The sequence below is a fragment of the Barbus barbus genome (assembly GCF_936440315.1).
Source record: "Barbus barbus genome assembly, chromosome: 4".
NCBI classification, from domain to species: Eukaryota; Metazoa; Chordata; class Actinopteri; order Cypriniformes; family Cyprinidae; genus Barbus; species Barbus barbus.
Window position 1 is genome coordinate 2,308,504 of NC_136732.1, and position 17,939 is coordinate 2,326,442.

General features: G+C 39.9%; 1 protein-coding gene across 1 annotated transcript; it reads left to right on the top strand.

The window, feature by feature from the left end:
* Positions 1-733: 733 nt before the first annotated feature.
* LOC306867196 (interferon-induced protein 44-like) lies at positions 734-12,287 on the top strand. Its single transcript, XM_079412789.1, has 6 exons — positions 734-1,656; positions 1,753-1,798; positions 9,885-10,386; positions 10,476-10,647; positions 10,987-11,087; positions 12,049-12,287. The coding sequence occupies exons 3-6, from the start codon at positions 10,300-10,302 to the stop codon at positions 12,214-12,216; spliced, it is 528 nt and encodes a 175-aa protein (XP_079268915.1). The 5' UTR covers positions 734-1,656; positions 1,753-1,798; positions 9,885-10,299; the 3' UTR covers positions 12,217-12,287.
* Positions 12,288-17,939: the final 5,652 nt, after the last annotated feature.

Genomic DNA, 17,939 nt, shown 5'->3' on the forward strand with positions numbered 1-17,939 from the left:
GATTTTCTGTTTCTATTTGGCATAATGTTTAAAAGCAGAAATTGACTTTGGCATGCAAAAGACTGATACATTCATTATTAATGGCATGGCAGGTTAATGGCAGCAAATCTCAGGTCAGTGTACGCACAGTGCGTACAGCCGTACACTTGCAGGCGCCCACTGATTGTATATTTTTACTATATATATATATATATATATATATATATATATATATATATATATTAGGGATGAGCGAGTACAGCATTATCTGTATCTGTATCTGTTAACCATATGAATTATCTGTATCTGTATCTGTACTCGGACTGGGCGGGGCCTAACTCGGAAGCGGGCGGGATTTAACCTTGAAGTGGGTCGGGTTGTCTTGGAATGGGCGGGGCTTTAACCGGTATGTTAAAAAAAATAAAAAAATCTCCGACAGACAGAGACGCGAGTCGCATTCTACCAAGCACCACGTCTGAACAAACCCCCACGTTTACCAAAACTCTACTGGTTAATAAGTAAGTACTACAAACCAAAGTAAAAAACAAACCTGAAGAAACCCTAAACGTTAACGGAAAAAACCCGAACCTGAGTGACTGAGGGAGAGACAGAGAGAGAGAGCGCGCTGTTCTCTTCAGTGTCAGGGGCGCTGTGACTAGCCTATCACAGAACGCAGACACAGTCAGCTACCCAATGATCATTTTTATTCAATCCGAACACAGATATTGACTCGTATTACTCGTATGATACTCGTACTCGGCAAAAGTGCTTTATCCGTACCGGATACTCATTTCAGCCGAGTATCCGGCTCAACTCTAATATATATATATATATATACACACACACTTTAGTTTCGGATCCAATTCTCACTTATTACCTTACTATTGACTTCTGCCTCAAACTCCTTGTTCAGGTAAAAGGTAATATGCAGAATATGGTCACGCATAAGGCATTATGTGCTTTATATGAGTAACAGCTAATATAGTAATATGCAAGCAACTAGTTAATAACTAAAGTGTTCCATTAAACACATTAAAAAATAAATGTGTGTGTGTGCGTAGCCTATATAGGCTACAATATTAGCTAGCGGCAGCTGGGCACTCCTTATCTGTGTGTATGTTCTTTATGGGAAAATACTTATGCAATTTAGCTTATTGGGTTCATATTTTGATCGCGTCTGCTTGCTGGTATATAATATGCATCATCAAACCTTTTATTTAAAAAACTTACAGCAGAAACAGAGACAAACGATCGTGACTCCTGGCACAAACTCTGACAGCTGATACATAAATATGTATAATAATAATAGTAATACAATTGTGGGAACTTTGCATAATTATAAAAAAACCAAAAAAAAAACAAACACCAACAACACCACCGCACGCCACTGAGAACAGTGTAGTTTTTACTGAGCAAACAGCGAGAAAACGAGCTTTGGCAGCCGCTGCCAGGATTTGCGCCTTAATTATGCATGCAAGCTCGCAAAAACGAAAGTGAAACTGAAGCCAATATATATTACGGTTCTGGGGTAGGTCTGATTTCACTTGCTTGAAGTGAGACACAAGTCAACTGTGTTTCAGGATAGAGCTGACATAAATATATCGAAAGGGGGGGACAAAATGGGAGGATCAACCTCATCATCAGCACCACCATCAGCACCATCAGCACCAAATCCAGGCATGAGTTTTTTTTCTTCTTTTTATTTTTTCTAACATACATATATATATATATATATATATATATTATATATTAATAACTGTATATGACTTATAGATTTTTCCATAGAACTGAGTGAACCATGGAGGAGATTTGACTGGGGGTAAGTTACTTTTACATTAGCTATTCTGCAGACTAGTGCTTTACATTTTTTATGTGCAGGCTATATCTGCAAAAACAAGCTAAGATGATTTGTTTTCTCAATAAGGACAGCAATAATGTCTGTTCTTCTTAAGCGGGTCTATTACAGTAATGGGAGTCTAGAGTTTTCTAGATGCGGCTGCATGCATCACATTTAAAAAACATATTTCACTAGTTATTTGGCTGCTTATAATGAACCCAAACGAGCAGAGAATTCTAGACAAGTTTCTTACGATGCTGGTGTTAAAGAGGGAAAATTTTCCACTGGGAAAATTAGTCCCGTCTGAAGCAAAGCACAGCAGCCTCTCCAGATAGAGTCATACACAGACGCGATGGGCATGGAAATATCGCCATGATGAAATTACATATTTGGAGTATTAATAAATAGGCTACCTGTAAATAAATATTTATGCAATACATACCGCTGATTTTGCTTAAGTGTTTTATGTTGTTGAGAATAAGTAGGAGTGGGTAAAGTGCACTATAGAATACACTTTCAAATTTCGTAAGTTTTAAATATAAAATGTATGTTATTACATATGGAAATAATTACATGCATCGAGATCGCATTACCGCGAGAGCAATTAAAAGCTTACGGAGCCAGCTGCCTGCTCTCTTGCAGTGCTTTGGTGTCACACATCAATCGGTCTGCGGCAGTGCCACTTCAAGTCCAACACAGTGTTGCAAGAATGAAAATTTACAATTTTACAGTTTACACTCCCACAAGCTGTTCCAAACCTTAATAATTCATTTCTTTTGTTGAACATAAAAGAAAATACTTTGAAGAATGTGGGTAACTAAACAACTGCTGGTCCTCAGTAACTTAAAAAAATAAGAAATAAAATAATTATCTGAAAACAGAAGCTATTTTACCAAAATTAGCAAACTGCTACAAAAGTGGGAACAAAACTCCAATCACCTGTGAGCAGAATAGGTTTGGAGAGAAACACAAGGAGAAAAAAAGTTTTTTCACACAACTTTACAAAAAAAAAGAAGCCCAAAGTCGCGTATAATACACAGACTTGGCAACTGTGGATGTTACTAAACATATGCCCTCTGCAGAGTCAGCTGATGCTGATGTTGTATGGCAAGCCATTTTAACTTTAATTTATTTGCAGGATATGAATTCTTGATATCAATAATATAGTTTTCACTACACACTAAAAAATGTTGGGTTAAAAATGACCCAACTATAATTGGTATAACCCATCTGTGGGTTATTTTAACCCAGTGAATTGGGTTAAAATCCAGTTGGGTTAAAAGTTACCCAACAGCTGAGTTAATTATTTATATTCACATTTTTTTATAATGTTACTTAATAAAACTTATCGTATGTTTTCAAATACAGATTTTACTTAAACATGCAAATAATACTTTTTTTTTTACAAATATAATTTGAAATGTACCATTTTAGTGAGTACAGTAAATTCATACTGCAAATGTTTACTAAATAAATTTACAAGAATGTGTAAAAAATATAAATTAAAAACACAAATGTGCACATCCTACTGACATATTTTCAAAATGTACACTGAATTCAAAACCAACAAATGTGTAGCAATTCATATTAATTCATATCAAAACGTACACAAATAAATCAAACACAACATAAACCTATAACAATAACACAAACAAACAAAATCATAAAACGCTAGTAATAATAATAATTTAAAACAAATCTGCTGGCTGCTGGACCTACTGATGATCAGTAAAATAAAAAGTTTTACTGATCACTAAATACAAAACGAGGAGTCAGTGCGCTGAAGGAACTCCAATATTAAAGACTCTGTGCTGCAAAATCTCCCGAATGGGAGCAGAGGCCTTTGGGTAGTTGATGTTATACACAGAGAAGTTTGAAACACAGATCCACTGCTTGTAGTAACGTCTCCTGTTCCATCGCCTCCCCGTTGAAAATGATAAAACCTTGGGAGCAGTTTTCCTTTTCTCAAAGCACCAAGACATGTGGATTCGGTCTCATGGTTCAAGTACAGCACCATATTAGAGCCAACCTTAAAAGAATAAATAAAGTTCAGTTGACATGCATTGTGATGATATTTCACGGATAGAATAACTTTACAAATGAGTCACTATTAAAATAGGTTAAAGTGATAGTTCACCCAAAAGTGAAAATTCTGTAATCAATTATTTTCAAAATATCTTCTTGGAAAGATCCGTATTGTACAAAGTGTTTCTTATAAAGAAGAAATAAAGGTGACTTGACTGAGACAAACTCTTTCAAAAGTTTTATTCTTTTCATTTCAGTGTATGTTGGGCGCAGCATTTTTCCATTTGTGCGGTATGCTGAAGATAGCAGGAAGGGGTTTAAAGCCAATTTCTCCACGAACATCTTTAATTGACAAAAGTACAGAGAAAACAAAAACTAAGCTTACAGTTTTTATTTTACAATCTTAGTTGGGATCTACTTTCATTTGCACTATGAGAAAGACTAAAGCAGTTTTACAAACAAAGCCACTGAAGTCTGTATGAAATCAAATATGACCTATGTCCTACATATTGCCAGTGTTTCCAGGATTTCTGAAAGGACATCTGAAGCCTTAGGTTAAAAAGTTGTGACGTATTGTCAAGTATGGTGACCCATACTCGAAATTGGTGCTCTGCGTTTAACCCATCCAAGTGCACACACACAGCAGTGAGCAGTGAACAAATGCACACACACACACACACACACACACACACACACACACACACACACCCGGAGCAGTGGGCAGCCATGCTGCGGCGCCCGGGGAGCAGTTGGGGGTTTGGTGCCTTGCTCAAGGGCACCTCAGTCGTGGTATTGAGGGTGGAGAGAGCGCTGTACATTCACTCCCCTCACCTACAATCCCTGCCGGCCGGGGACTCGAACCCGCAACCTTTCTATTACGAGTCCGACTCTCTAACCATTAGGCCACGACTTCCCCACAAAAAGGTTCTTTCTTTGCAAAGAGTAACATCCATTTCACACCGCAAGCGTGAGCAGCAGTGCCGCGATCGTTTCGGCGCCGAGTCTATTTTTGCGGCACAACTTATGCTGAATTGAAGTCACGGTGCATTGTTCTTAATCAAATTGAGCCGATTAACATTAAAAATAACATATTTCACCATAAAACAATGTGTTTCGTGTTTGACAATCACCGTAGACAGGCTGCTACACACAACAACACTACAGACCTCCAAGAGTACTCAGAGACTGTCACTGCCTACATCTCCAAGTGCATTGATGATGTAACAGTCACAAAGACCATCACTGTCCGGGCCAACCAGAAGCCGTGGATGACTGGGGAAGTCTACAGACTTCTGAAGGCTCGGAACGCTGCCTTTAGAGCTGGAGATGAGGAGGGCCTGAAGACAGCTAGGGCCAACCTATCCCACGGCATCAAAGAGGCCAAGAGACAGTACTCCAGGAGGATAGCCCATCGTTTCAGCGACAGCAGAGACACTCAGAGCCTGTGGCAGGGGATACAGACCATTACGGACTACAAGCCCTCACCACAGACCTGCGACCGCACCATCCCCCTGCTGAACGAGCTGAATGCTGGCTTTGCTCGCTTTGAGGCACAAAACAGCACCACTGCACAGAAGACTCCACCTCCTCCCGGTGACCAGGTGATGACGCTGTCCCCGGACAGTGTGAGGAGATCCCTCAGCAGGATCAATGCACGCAAAGCTCCGGGTCCTGACAACATTCCTGGGTGTGTACTGAGAGACTGTGCAGTGGAACTCACTGAGGTTTTCACAGACATTTTCAACATCTCACTAAATCAGGCTGTTGTCCCCACATGCTTCAAAGCTACCACCATCATTCCAGTCCCTAAGAAGTCATCTCCATCCTGCTTCAGTGACTACCGTCCAATAGCACTCACTCCCATCCTCATGAAGTGCTTTGAACGGCTAGTCTTGCACCACATCAAGTCTGTCCTCCCCCCTCCCTGGACCCCTTCCAGTTTGCATATAGGTCCAACCGCTCGACCGATGATGCCATCACCACTCCCCTCCACCCAGCCCTCACACATCTGGAGAAAAAAGACTCATACAGGGCCTGAGTTTCGTTTTTAAACTGGGGGGGGGGGGGGGGGGGGGGAACTCACATGGGGGGGATTTAAAGATTCTTGGGGGGGGGGGGGGGATAAATTGACACATCAGGCTAAATTAATCATCTTCATTTATTTATGTCTACAGTTTTTAATGTATCTTGGTTTTCAAAGAATTATAACAAAATTTGTCATGCTCTCTTTCAAATTGACATTAAGAACTGTATTAAAACTATATATAAGAATCACTGTATTTGTATATTCCAGTTTCAGTTCAATTTCTTTGTTTTTAAAAAAAAACTTTATACAAAATACACCATGCTCTCCTTCAAACTGACATTAAGAACTATATATTAAGGTCTCTCAATTTCAGTGTATTTCATGGGATTCAGATCAGTTCAGTTCTTTGCTTTTTCAAAACTTCATAAAAAATACGTCATGCTCTCCTTCAAATTAACGTTAAGAACTGTTTAAACTATATATTAATGTATCTCAGTTTCAGTGTCTTTCATGTTTCAGTTCAATTTTAGTCACTTTTTTTCCATTGCTTGTGACTTTTTGACTTCTTTCCTCTGTCTCCTCCTCTTCATCTCTTTCCATTTGATGATGGCTTTCATTTTTGTGCCTTCTGAATAAAAAAAGGAACGTCTCCTCTTTCTATAGCCAAATATTTTTTTTCCCCTAACGTTTAAGCGTTGTGAAAATCTAATCAGTGTTATTTTTGTTTTTATTTAAGAAAAAAAGCTCTCCAAAGATTAAAAACCATTTCAGTGAATGATCTTTATTCCGACATAAATTAAATAACACAAGGACAAATATCATACCAAGCTGTTGGCGTCTTCTCGCCGTTGAAACATGGGTCGTTACGTGAGAGATGATGACGATCAGTGAACAGGAGTCTATTTTCTTATGTTCATTCATGTTAACTTTCGATAAAATGCGCATTTTAAGATAAGGAGATGATGATTTACTCGCGCTTCGCTGCTGCTGTCTTGAGTCGGCGGGCGCGCTCTATCCACTCACACACTATAAAGAGCAAAACAGCATTTGATGTTTGAATTTCGGGATTAAAATAATATGATTTGGAAGCCGATAACATCTTCACAAGCAACTCATTATGACTCAGAATATTAGAGCGCGTTACACAGCCTTGTGTGAATCAGTGCGCCGCGGGCCACGGAGAACACGCCGATGCTCTGCTACAGGACTCAACGACAGAGAAGGCCGGTGCAGCGCTGTTTTAAAAAAAAGACAGGCTGTTTGAACCAGTCATTTATTTATTTTCGCGTCTGTAGATGTATTTAATCTGAGATGAAGCAAATATATTTGTGCGGGAATTTCTCGCATTATAAAAGTTAAACTTGCGGGAATGGTTTAAATTATGCGCGATCCCCGCAATCCCGCGCCGAAATTCAAGCCATGGGATGGTTGTGGGATGCTGAACTGAAGTCTATGAACAGCATCCTGACATATGTCATATGTCAGGATGCTGTTCATAGACTTCAGTTCAGCATTCAACACAATCATCCCTCAAAAGCTCACTAACAAACTGGCCCAGCTGGGGCTCAATACCTCTCTGTGCAACTGGCTGTTGGACTTCCTGACCGGGAGACCTCAAGCTGTACGGGTCGGCAGTAACACATCCAGCACCATCACACTGAACACTGGGGCCCCCCAAGGATGTGTGCTGAGCACCCTCCTCTTCACTCTGCTGACCCACGACTGCACACCATCACACAACTCCAACATTTTCATTAAGTTTGCGGATGACACGACTGTGGTGGGTCTCATCAGCAACAGAGATGAGACAAACTACAGGAGCGAGGTGAGCCGCCTGGCCGGGTGGTGCAGTGACAACAATCTCTCTCTGAATGTGAAGTAGACGAAGGAGATTGTTGTTGACTTCAGGAGAGTACACACTCAGCATGCCCCTCTGACCATCAACGGTGCGACTGTGGAGAGAGTGAGCAGCACCAAGTTCCTGGGTGTGCACATCACAGAGGACCTCTCCTGGACTAACAACACTGTAGCACTGGCCAAGAAAGCACAGCAGCGTCTCTACTTCCTCCGCAAACTTAGAAGAGCCAGAGCCCCGGCCCCCATCACGTGTACCTTCTACAGAGGCACCATCGAGAGCATCCTAACTAGCTGCATCACTGTGTGGTATGGCGCTTGCAACGCATCCTGCCGCAAGTCACTTCAGCGCATAGTGAGAGCAGCTGAGAAGATCGTTGGTGTCTCTCTCCCCTCCTTTCAGGACATCTACAGCACCCGTCTCACCCGCAGAGCCCTCCGCATTGCAGGTGATCCCACCCACCTGACACACAGCTTCTTCAGTCTGCTGCCATCAGGGAGGAGACTGCGGAGTCTCCAGGCGAGGACCAGCAGACTGAAGGACAGCTTCATACATCAGGCTGTCAGGAAGCTGAACTCCCTCCCGTCCCTGCCCCCCCTCCTCCCTTCTTTCTCCCCCATTTAACACAGTAACACACCAGGAACTCTGACTCTGTGACCCCCCAGCCCCCCCACACCCACCGACCAAAAAACTGTGACCAGCACCTGTCACTTGTGCAGCATTGGCTGATCACTACCCATCCAACATTGACTGCAAACTACCTCTTCGGATAGTCTGACAAAACTATCCAAACAGTCACTTCAACTTGTCACTTTAACAGACTGATAAGCTCTTCTTGCACTACACTTATAACAAAACAAAACAAATCTGCACAGTTTTGTTTTTGTATATTCAACTGGTTTGCACTCCATCTATTCTGCCATGTGCCTTATGCACTTTATCTATCTCTCTTTTTTTATTTTCTACAATGTCCTCAGACTGATAAGCTCTTTTGCACTACAAATATATCTGCACAGTGTTGTTTTTATTTAACTGGTTTTGCACTCTATCTGCCAGGCGCCTTATGCCACTTTATCGATCTAATTCTTATTTTTTTCTACAATATCCTCATTTGTATAGTTGTATGTACATATGTTTAAACTGTATTTATCTGAACGTGTTTAATGTTAACTGTATGCACCAAGGGTCTGAGAGTAACGCAATTTCAATTCTCTGTATGTATGTGCTGTACATGTGGAAGAATTGACAATAAAGCAGACTTGACTTGACTTGACTTGACCTATATATAATGTGTGTGTGGGACAGATGGGAGGGGGACACGTTGGATCACACTGGATCACAAAATGAATTTATTTCAAACACTCTACTGATGTTGTGGAGTAAAAACATGTTAGAATGCTCTCTTTTCTTTGGACAGCAGTTTTAGAGATGGGCTAGGTTCTCATTAAAAGTCATCACAAGGGAAGATGTTCGGCATGTTGCTTTTTTAAATGCACGTTATAAGCGGGGAGGATTTTCCTCATCTCAGCGCGTAGACTCATGGACACACAAACAGAGGCAGTTCAGAGAGAAATAAAACTCACTGAAGTTATTTAAATGCAAAACCAAAAAAGAAAACTGAATAATGACTTACTGTCCTTGCTTAAGAAATCAGTCCGATGGAAAGCATCTCTAAAACTGCTGTCCAAACAAAAGAGTGTTTGAAACTTCCTTTTGTGATCCGATGTGCTTTCTTATCACAGAATGAGGTCAAAATGTGTACCCGCTATGCAAAATGAGTACAGGTTGACAGGTCTGAGTGTGAAATACCTGCTAATTACCTTGCTTATGTACAACATTAAAAAAGCACACTACACAGAAACAATCTGCCCAAATGAATGTGAAATTCTTCTCTTTTTTTTTAACTTACAGAAGTGTAGTGAAGCTCCAAAAGTTGCATATGCCTGTACGATTGTGGAATATGAACATTTAAACAAATAAGATAGAAATAAGGTCTAATGACCTAAATTGACCTAAAAAGTAGTGCAGAATTTTGTTACTTTTTAAGGGAAATTTGTGTTATATTATTTCATTAAAGTAAGTGATATTCTATTCCAGACAGCCAATTTGACTCAGTTTTGCCACATATAATACAACAAAGCATCTGTGTTTTGTTTTAACAGAAAGAAAGAAGAACTGAAAGAAAAGCTGGAAAACTTCTCTCCGAGTCATCCAGATGTAAAGGACATCAAGATCCTGGTAGCTGGACAAATTGGAGCAGGAAAGTCCAGCTTTATTAACTCTGTCGATAGTGCCTTTCTAGGACGGATCTCCTCTAGAGCATTAGTTAATTCAGCTGATGGTTTCGAACACAGTTTCACTCAAAACGTAGGTATCTGCCTATAGCTGCATATAGTCTTTTTCTAAAGGACCCAGAAATGTCCAGTTGAGCCACGCTTGAGCGTTGTAAGCATTTTGGATCATCATATGAGGATCTCTTCTCGACTGTTCACAAATATATTTGGTCTTGATTTGTAGCTCAAAGGATTCACCATTAGAAGTGGGAAAAAAAAGTTGCCCTTCATCTTCAAAGACATCATGGGCTTGGAAGCTGAAGTTTTGAAAGGGTCTCTAGTTGAAGACATCATCAGTGCTGTGTTTGGCCACGTGAAGGACGGATATAAAGTAATAAACCACAACATTAATTGAGCAAATAACAGATTTGTATGTGTGCAATATGTCTGATATGTCTTTTGCTGAATTTCCAATCTTAGTTCAACAAGGATCAGCCACTCACTCGTGAGGATCAACATTACATCAGTGACCCCAGTCTCTCTGAGCAATCTTTCTGCCTGGTTTACGTCATAGACGCAGCGAGAGTCCAATTCACAGATGATAAACTTATTGACAAGCTGAAGATTATCCGCCAGAGAATCAGTGATAAGGGTAAAACCGACCCCTGAATGTTTATGAGTTTCATTCATGTGCTCACATACATTACATTATGTTGGAGAGAGGAGTCGGTTTACTGATAGTGGGCTGGGTTTGTGTGACATGTTTTGAAATTGTGTAAGTGGACAACATCAAATGCAAGTTGCAATTTTGCAATAAAGGGCATGTTGCAACTCTCAACTTTGCAGCTTGATTATGTCCACGGCCCAGACAGTGTATGGGGATCAATTATGTAGCCTAGGAATATATACCTTTCAACAAATTCTGCAACAAATTCGCTCAGTTTTGTTGAGAACAATATTAAATTTTACATTGCCTCTACATTTCCTGCAGGGATTCCTCAAGTGGTTGTCATGACCAAAGTAGATGAGGCATGTCCGTTGGTCAAAAAAGATCTGAGGAAGGTGTACACTAGCAAGAAGATCAAGGAGAAGGTATGTGATGTCATCTAAAGACATATATGTGACACTTGCTGACACTTCGCATGTTTTCATCATTTTTTGCGCAAAATGTTTCAAGCGCAACTTCTGACATTCTAAAAACGTCAACACAATAAGGTATGATATTCCCCTGACATAACGATATTGTGCTGTACTGATGACTGAGAGAGAGAGACGGCATTATCTAGTATTTCAGTGACTTTGCAAAAAAACAAAAACACATATTGAGAGTCCAAAAGCATTCATTGCATGATAAAGCCTATTTGAATGCAGTTAGAATTCCTCCATAATTCAAAATAATGAAAGGAAAATTATCAATTTTTACTTCAAAATTTTTATTTTTGATCTTGATTTTTTTATCTTTATATGATATAGTTAAGTAATGTCACACAAGAATCAGCACGCGTGCATGATCACAAATGTTAAATTAACTTTATACAGCAGTTCAACAGACAAGAAGTGAATTGAGTGAGTTACATTGTAGACACATTTTGTATTTTGTCCTGTTTTGCAAATGAAATAATTCAAACAAAGCCGGAGCAGAGCTGTTGTGCGTCTCAGAGCATTGCGGTGTATCTTTCCTGAATCTGTTTTTGAAGGAATCCAGTTATTCAATGATCCATTCATAAACACAGTCAACTTGCTGTTTCAAAAGCCATTTTGAAAGAATCGTCAATGAATCATTCAGTGAAACAGAATTGCCCCCACCTACTAAAAATACAAACTTTTGACATTTCAGGCTCCACAAGAAAAACAGCTCATAATAATTTATTAATCAAACTTAAAAAAATTTACAAATGTTGTAATCACAGGCCCCCCCCGCCCCACCATTCCCCTTGAGTTTTTTTTTGTTTTAGTTTTTTTTTTTTATTCGACCACTGCATATAGCCCATGTTGATCTGATTTTGTCTAATTTTCTGATTGTCTAATTTTCTCCCATTCTGTTCCTGTCCAGATGGAGTTGTGCAGTGCTAAAGTGGGGGTGCCATTGTCCAACATCTTCCCAGTGAAGAACTACCATAATGAGATCGACACAGATGATGACATTGATGTTCTGATACTGAAGGCACTTGAACAGATTGTTCAGCTTGCTGATGATAGATTGGAGGATATTGATAGCTAGACATAAACCACATATACAGTAATTACTGCATTTCACAGTCTAGCTTTCTAATAAATCTGGCCTTGAATATTGTTGGCTGTATTTAATACATTATTATTATTATAAATCACTCAACATTTACTATGAATGATGTGAAACAATTCTTATTTATATTTTTTCCAGAAAATGTGTAGCTTTGTTAAATGAATTTACTATAAAAACAATGAAATACTAGATTGAGTTTGAGTAAGAAAAAGAATAACAACATTTATTTTTACACTAAAACTATTAATGTGCATGCAGGGCAAAAGTATCTTCCAGATGGGGAAGGTCTGCCCACACAGTCAGTGGTACCATTTTCCACAGTCTGTGCATTCAATCTTAGGAACCACGCAAGCAAATAAATAAATAAATATTACATAATGGTACGATTCAGAAGAACAGCTACTCCAGCTACTATAACTTTTCTCACCCATTGGTCACATTGGTTTACAAGGCAGTGAAACTGTATAAAAGGCTGTTATGCTTGCCAGTTTCTCTTAAAAGGGTTATTATGGCAATCTTTTTCCGCATCTCCACAACCCCTCCTTCATGGACTGGAAAATCCATTCTTTCCTTCATAAGTGTAATGGTACCGACGAGACGAGAGACGTGAGGATCCATTTGCAAGCTTTTATTAAAAAAACAGCCAAATAACAAGACAGGGTCAAAACACCAGCAAACGATAATGGCATGGACAAGTTCAAGTTCAAGTTGAGCTTTATTGTCATTCTGCTACATGTGGGGACATACAGTGGAACGAAATGTCGTGTCTCGCAGGACCACGGTGCTACATAAATACAGACATACAACAATGAAGTAAAAAACACTATAAACCTAACCTACTGACAGATTTAACTATAAGTATACTATAAGTATTTACCCTATACAAACTAAAAGAATAAAGGATAAAAAATACAACTATACGAATGCTTCACATAAATATTACCCTATACAAACTAAAAAAATAGAAGATAAAAAATACAAACTATACGAATGCTTCACAAATACTGTACATGTGCAAAGAGAGACATTTGAGTCAGCAGCTGGTTGGGGAACAGTGCAGGATGATTTGTAGTGCATGAGCATGTAAACATACATATATTGCTGAGTCTTTTGTGAGATTGTGCACACGCAGCAGTGTGTGTAAGTGTCCATAGTGCACATAGTGTAAAGCGTCTTCCTTACGTCGGCTGGAGACAGACCGAGCGCCTGGTCGTTGGGAGGTGTGGGCAGTTTTTGTGCAGGTGTGTCATTCTGCATTTCAAACCGTGAATAAAAGTGGTTGAGTGCATCGGGGAGGGATGTGTCCTCATCACAGGCCTGTGGCGGGGGCTTGTAGTCAGTGATGGTCTGAATCAGGCTCCGTGTGTCTCTGCTGTCTGTGAAGTGGTTGTTGATTTTTTTGGGCATATGACAGTTTTGCTTTTTTGATGCCACAGGACAGATTGGCTCTTGCTGTTTTGAGGGCTGCTTTATCTCCTGACCTGAATGCTTCATCTCTGGTCTTTAGCAGCCCACGAATCTCTGCTGTCATCCATGGCTTCTGGTTTGCACGTGTGGTGATGGTCTTGGTGACTGTCACATCATCAGTGCACTTTTTGATGTAAGCAGTCACAGTTTCAGTGCACTCATGCAGGTCTGTGTGGTTGTTGTAGGTGGCTGCCTCTTTAAACATGTTCCAGTCTGTGTCCTGGAAGCAGTCCTGCAGTGCTGAGGTGGCATTGTCTGGCCATACTGTGATCTGCTTTTCAACCGGTTTGGTGAGTTTGAGAAGTGGTCTATATGCTGGGATTAGCATAACAGTGATGTGGTCGGAGTACCCGAGGTGGGGCGGGGTACAGCCTTATAAGAGTTCTTAACTGTTGTGTAAACAAAGTCCATTGTGTTGTTTCCCCTTGTTGCAAAGTTCACATGTTGGTAGAACTTTGGCAAAACGGTCTTTAAGTTTGCGTGGTTGAAGTCACCGGCTATGATGAAGAAGCCGTCAGGGTTTTTTGTTTGTTGTTCACTGATGGCGCTATACAGTTCACGAAGCGCGTCCTTAGCGTTTGCACACGGGGGGATGTAAACCGCAACGATAACAATGGCCGTGAACTCCCGCGGCAGATAGAACGGTCGACACTTCACAACCATTAAACTCCACCAGCGATGAACAGTGTTTTGATAGTATCGCAGCATTGATATACACACACAAGCCACCTCCGCGGGTCTTACCAGACAGTGATGAATCTCTGTCCGCTCGGAAGTGGGATAGCCCGTGCAGTTGAATGGCGGAGTCCGGGATGTTGTCGTTTAGCCATGTTTCGGTGAAAACAAACACGCAACAGTCCCTTGCCTCATGCTGTGTAGATCGACTGAGTTGAATTAAGTCCAGTTTGTTTTCCAGAGAGCGAACGTTTGAGAGCATGAGTGTTGGAAGAGCCGGTCTTGAGGGGTTAGCTCTTAGCCTAGCTCGTATACCTCCGCGCTTACCGCGCTTCCGTCCTCTCTCACACCGCTTGTGACGCTGCCTTGTGCGGGTAGCGTCAGTAGGCGAGGCCGCGGCCGCGGTCTCAAGGTCCGGCTCCAGCAGTAAACAAAGGCCTCGTAGCTTCTCAGTAGCCGCCGGCGAGAGTTGATGTTCGTATGCGTTGCTGATATCCAAAAGACTTTGGCGATCATAGATGAATTCTGGGGTGATTTCCTTAAGAGTTAGCGGTAAACTGACACTATTTGGAGACGAACAGACGTCATTAAACGACATAAAAGCACCGTCTTTGGGACCCGGAGCAGCCGCTGTGATCGATCGCGCCGCCATCTTCCTTCCTTTTATAGGATTACTCTTGTGTCTTGTCCTTTTGACAAGACACAAGAGTAATCCTAGGGCATGCGTGGGTCCTCGATCGATGAACAATATCGTTCATCTCTGCATGAACAAAATGGTAAACTTTAACTAAAAGTGATTTTAAATGTTATAACTGTTTAATGAGCCCATTAGTGGTCTTCCGCTGCCATCTAGGGGTTAGAAATTGCAATTTCTCATACAACACTGTGTTTTTTAACCTTTATAGCTGTTATAGTGTTATTTTTTGTAACTTTATTTTTTATCTCTTTTAAATTGTGCATGCTTGTTTAGAATCAAGTTATGCATCATTTTACAAAGTGTGTGGGCTTTCTTTTAGTATTAATAGGCCTTTCTGTACACTATGTAAACAGCATATTATAAAATGACCGGTTTATAATTGTCTAAATGCAAATGTTCAACATTGTTTTGATAATTATTGACCTAGAGAGTCTAGAGAAAAGTACTGCTCTGATTTGATTGATTTTGAGTTAAAAAATGAAGGCTAGTTGACAAAAGCATGTTTTTTTAATAATCTCAAATACTTAAATAACAGTTGGATTGACAGCACTGATCCTAGAGGCAAATTTGTTCAGAATGTGCAGATCTATCATATTATATGAAGATATAGTGTATAAATGAATATATATGAACATTTTATTGCAATTGGAGGTAATTTAGTATAGAAATTCTGTGTTTTTAAGGCCTTTTTAACTTTTATAGCGCCACCTATGATCCAATCTCCATGAAACTTTTCTTGTTTTTTAACAGTCATCTGACACACGTTTTCACCAACGTTTGTAAAGTTTCAAGTTTTTGTTTAGGTTTTATAGGTTTATGGTTATATGTGGCCACGCATCCTTTTTAATGAGCTAATTATAGCTAACCAAAGGACAAAATGTTTTTTTTTTCGATAATTATTGATCTAGAGAGTCCAGAGATTATTACTGCAGTGGTTTGATCGAGATTAAGTGAAAAACCAGGGACTAGTTCGCAAAAGTAGGTTTTAAACATATTTCTGAATAATTAATGAACGATTTGATTGAGAGCAATGGTTCTTGAGGCAAAGTTGCTCATTATGAGGACATCTATCAAATGATATGCATATTTTGTGGATATGTTAAACACCACGTGATTACAGACCCAAAAAACTTGTTAGCGCCAACTAGTGGCCGATTTCTTTTAAAATTCTTACAGACCTTTAGGGCCATGAGTCGAACATGTCCACCGAGTCTCGTTCCGACCGACCTCCGTTAACCTTGTTTAATAGGTGCTTAAATTATTTGGCCAATGGCGGCCATGTTTTTTTAGATACACCAATGTCCTCATAGATGCGTGTGCCCCTTCAGACGAAGACACTGCATACCAATTTTGAAGTCGATCAGAGCAACGATTGCCTAGTTATAGCCATTTACAGGTTTTTTCTGTCTTATAGCACCCCTAAGTGGCAGAGCTGCGCATTTTTTTTATTTGACCAAAGATTGAGCTCGTACATATGTGTACTGAGTTTGGTGAATATAGCTCATTCCATTCCAGAGTAATACTTCCAATAACATTACACTAGTCTATTAATACTCTATAAGCATATTCACACACACACACACAAACACACACACACATAGAAATGAAATGGTCAAACTATCACAGTAAAGATCATTAAGCCTGCTAACACATACACACAAACACAGTTGAACAGAGAAAATGGTCTTATATACAAACTGCACCTGGTGCGTCCAGCTGGAATCAGGAACTCATCACAGAAGAACTTGAATCTCACAAAAAACCCAGCCAGAACAATAATTCATCTTCAATTCAAACCATTTCATCATCAAATCACATGTATGCACTTCAAAAAACACATTAACTTAACGCTTTAACACTTGAATACCATACTTTATGATCCTTCATGAGCTCATTAGCATTTTCACAGTGCGTTAGCTTTAGCCCATGTGCTATCCACTTTGGCTCGCACGGCCTATATATAAAACACACCTCCTATTGATTCTCTATCAGATTCGCGGCACTCTTTTTTTTGCATAAATGTGAAGTTAATGTTTGACTTTAACGTTTTAAATCACCAAGGCAAGGAACTGATATATTTTCAGACAAGGAAGTTCATTTGTGGCACATTGATGCTCCGTGGGTTAGAGATTCTTGCCTTTTATTAGAGAGAAGAATATGTTCAGCCCCTCCCTCCGAAGCTTCGAATATACAATATATATAATATACAGTCTTGATTACTACCGAAACCTCGAATATACAGTGTTGATTATTACTGAAGCTTCGAAGGTAAAAACAATGGTATTCGGACCAGCACTAAAATTCTCTGCCTCATTTGTTCGACACTGAAGGGCTGTTACACGTTTATAATAAAGAAAAATTAAATTAAAGTAAAGCATATTTTTCAGAAACAACAACAACAAAACCTAAATTAAAAAAGATAGTAGAAACTTGGCTTAGACTAAGCAGGTGAAATTAAGATGCTATTGTTTACAATACTGCACTTTGGCTCCGAGCTGTTTTCTGGCAAAAGAGATTAAAATGTCAAATATTTGCTTTTCTAGAGGGGAATTACACATCACTTTAACAATGAGTTCAGGCAGGTTATTCCATGCCAGATTGCCCAGTTCTGCCTTGACCTCAGAGTACAGTTTCTTCTTCTCTTCAGGAGTCATCTCAGTTATGATCTGATAAAGGGGACGGAATTTGCCCCTAGTCATCCACCATCCCACAGCACTTCCCAAAGAACCACCTGCATATGATAATAGGAGATCAAGTAGGACAAAGAAACAAACTAAAGATGCACTAGGTTCACAAAATATACCGTCCACAATTATTAATTGATAAAATAAGTTGTTTTCTTCACTTGAAATTTAATGTT

Bases quoted from the DNA above. Each gene is read 5' to 3' on its own strand.
- LOC306867196 (XM_079412789.1), top strand. From the start codon at position 10,300: ATGGGCTTGGAAGCTGAAGTTTTGAAAGGGTCTCTAGTTGAAGACATC. The intron at 10,387-10,475 runs GTAATAAACCAC...TTCCAATCTTAG, and splicing joins ACGTGAAGGACGGATATAAA to TTCAACAAGGATCAGCCACT. The intron at 10,648-10,986 runs GTAAAACCGACC...CATTTCCTGCAG, and splicing joins CCAGAGAATCAGTGATAAGG to GGATTCCTCAAGTGGTTGTC.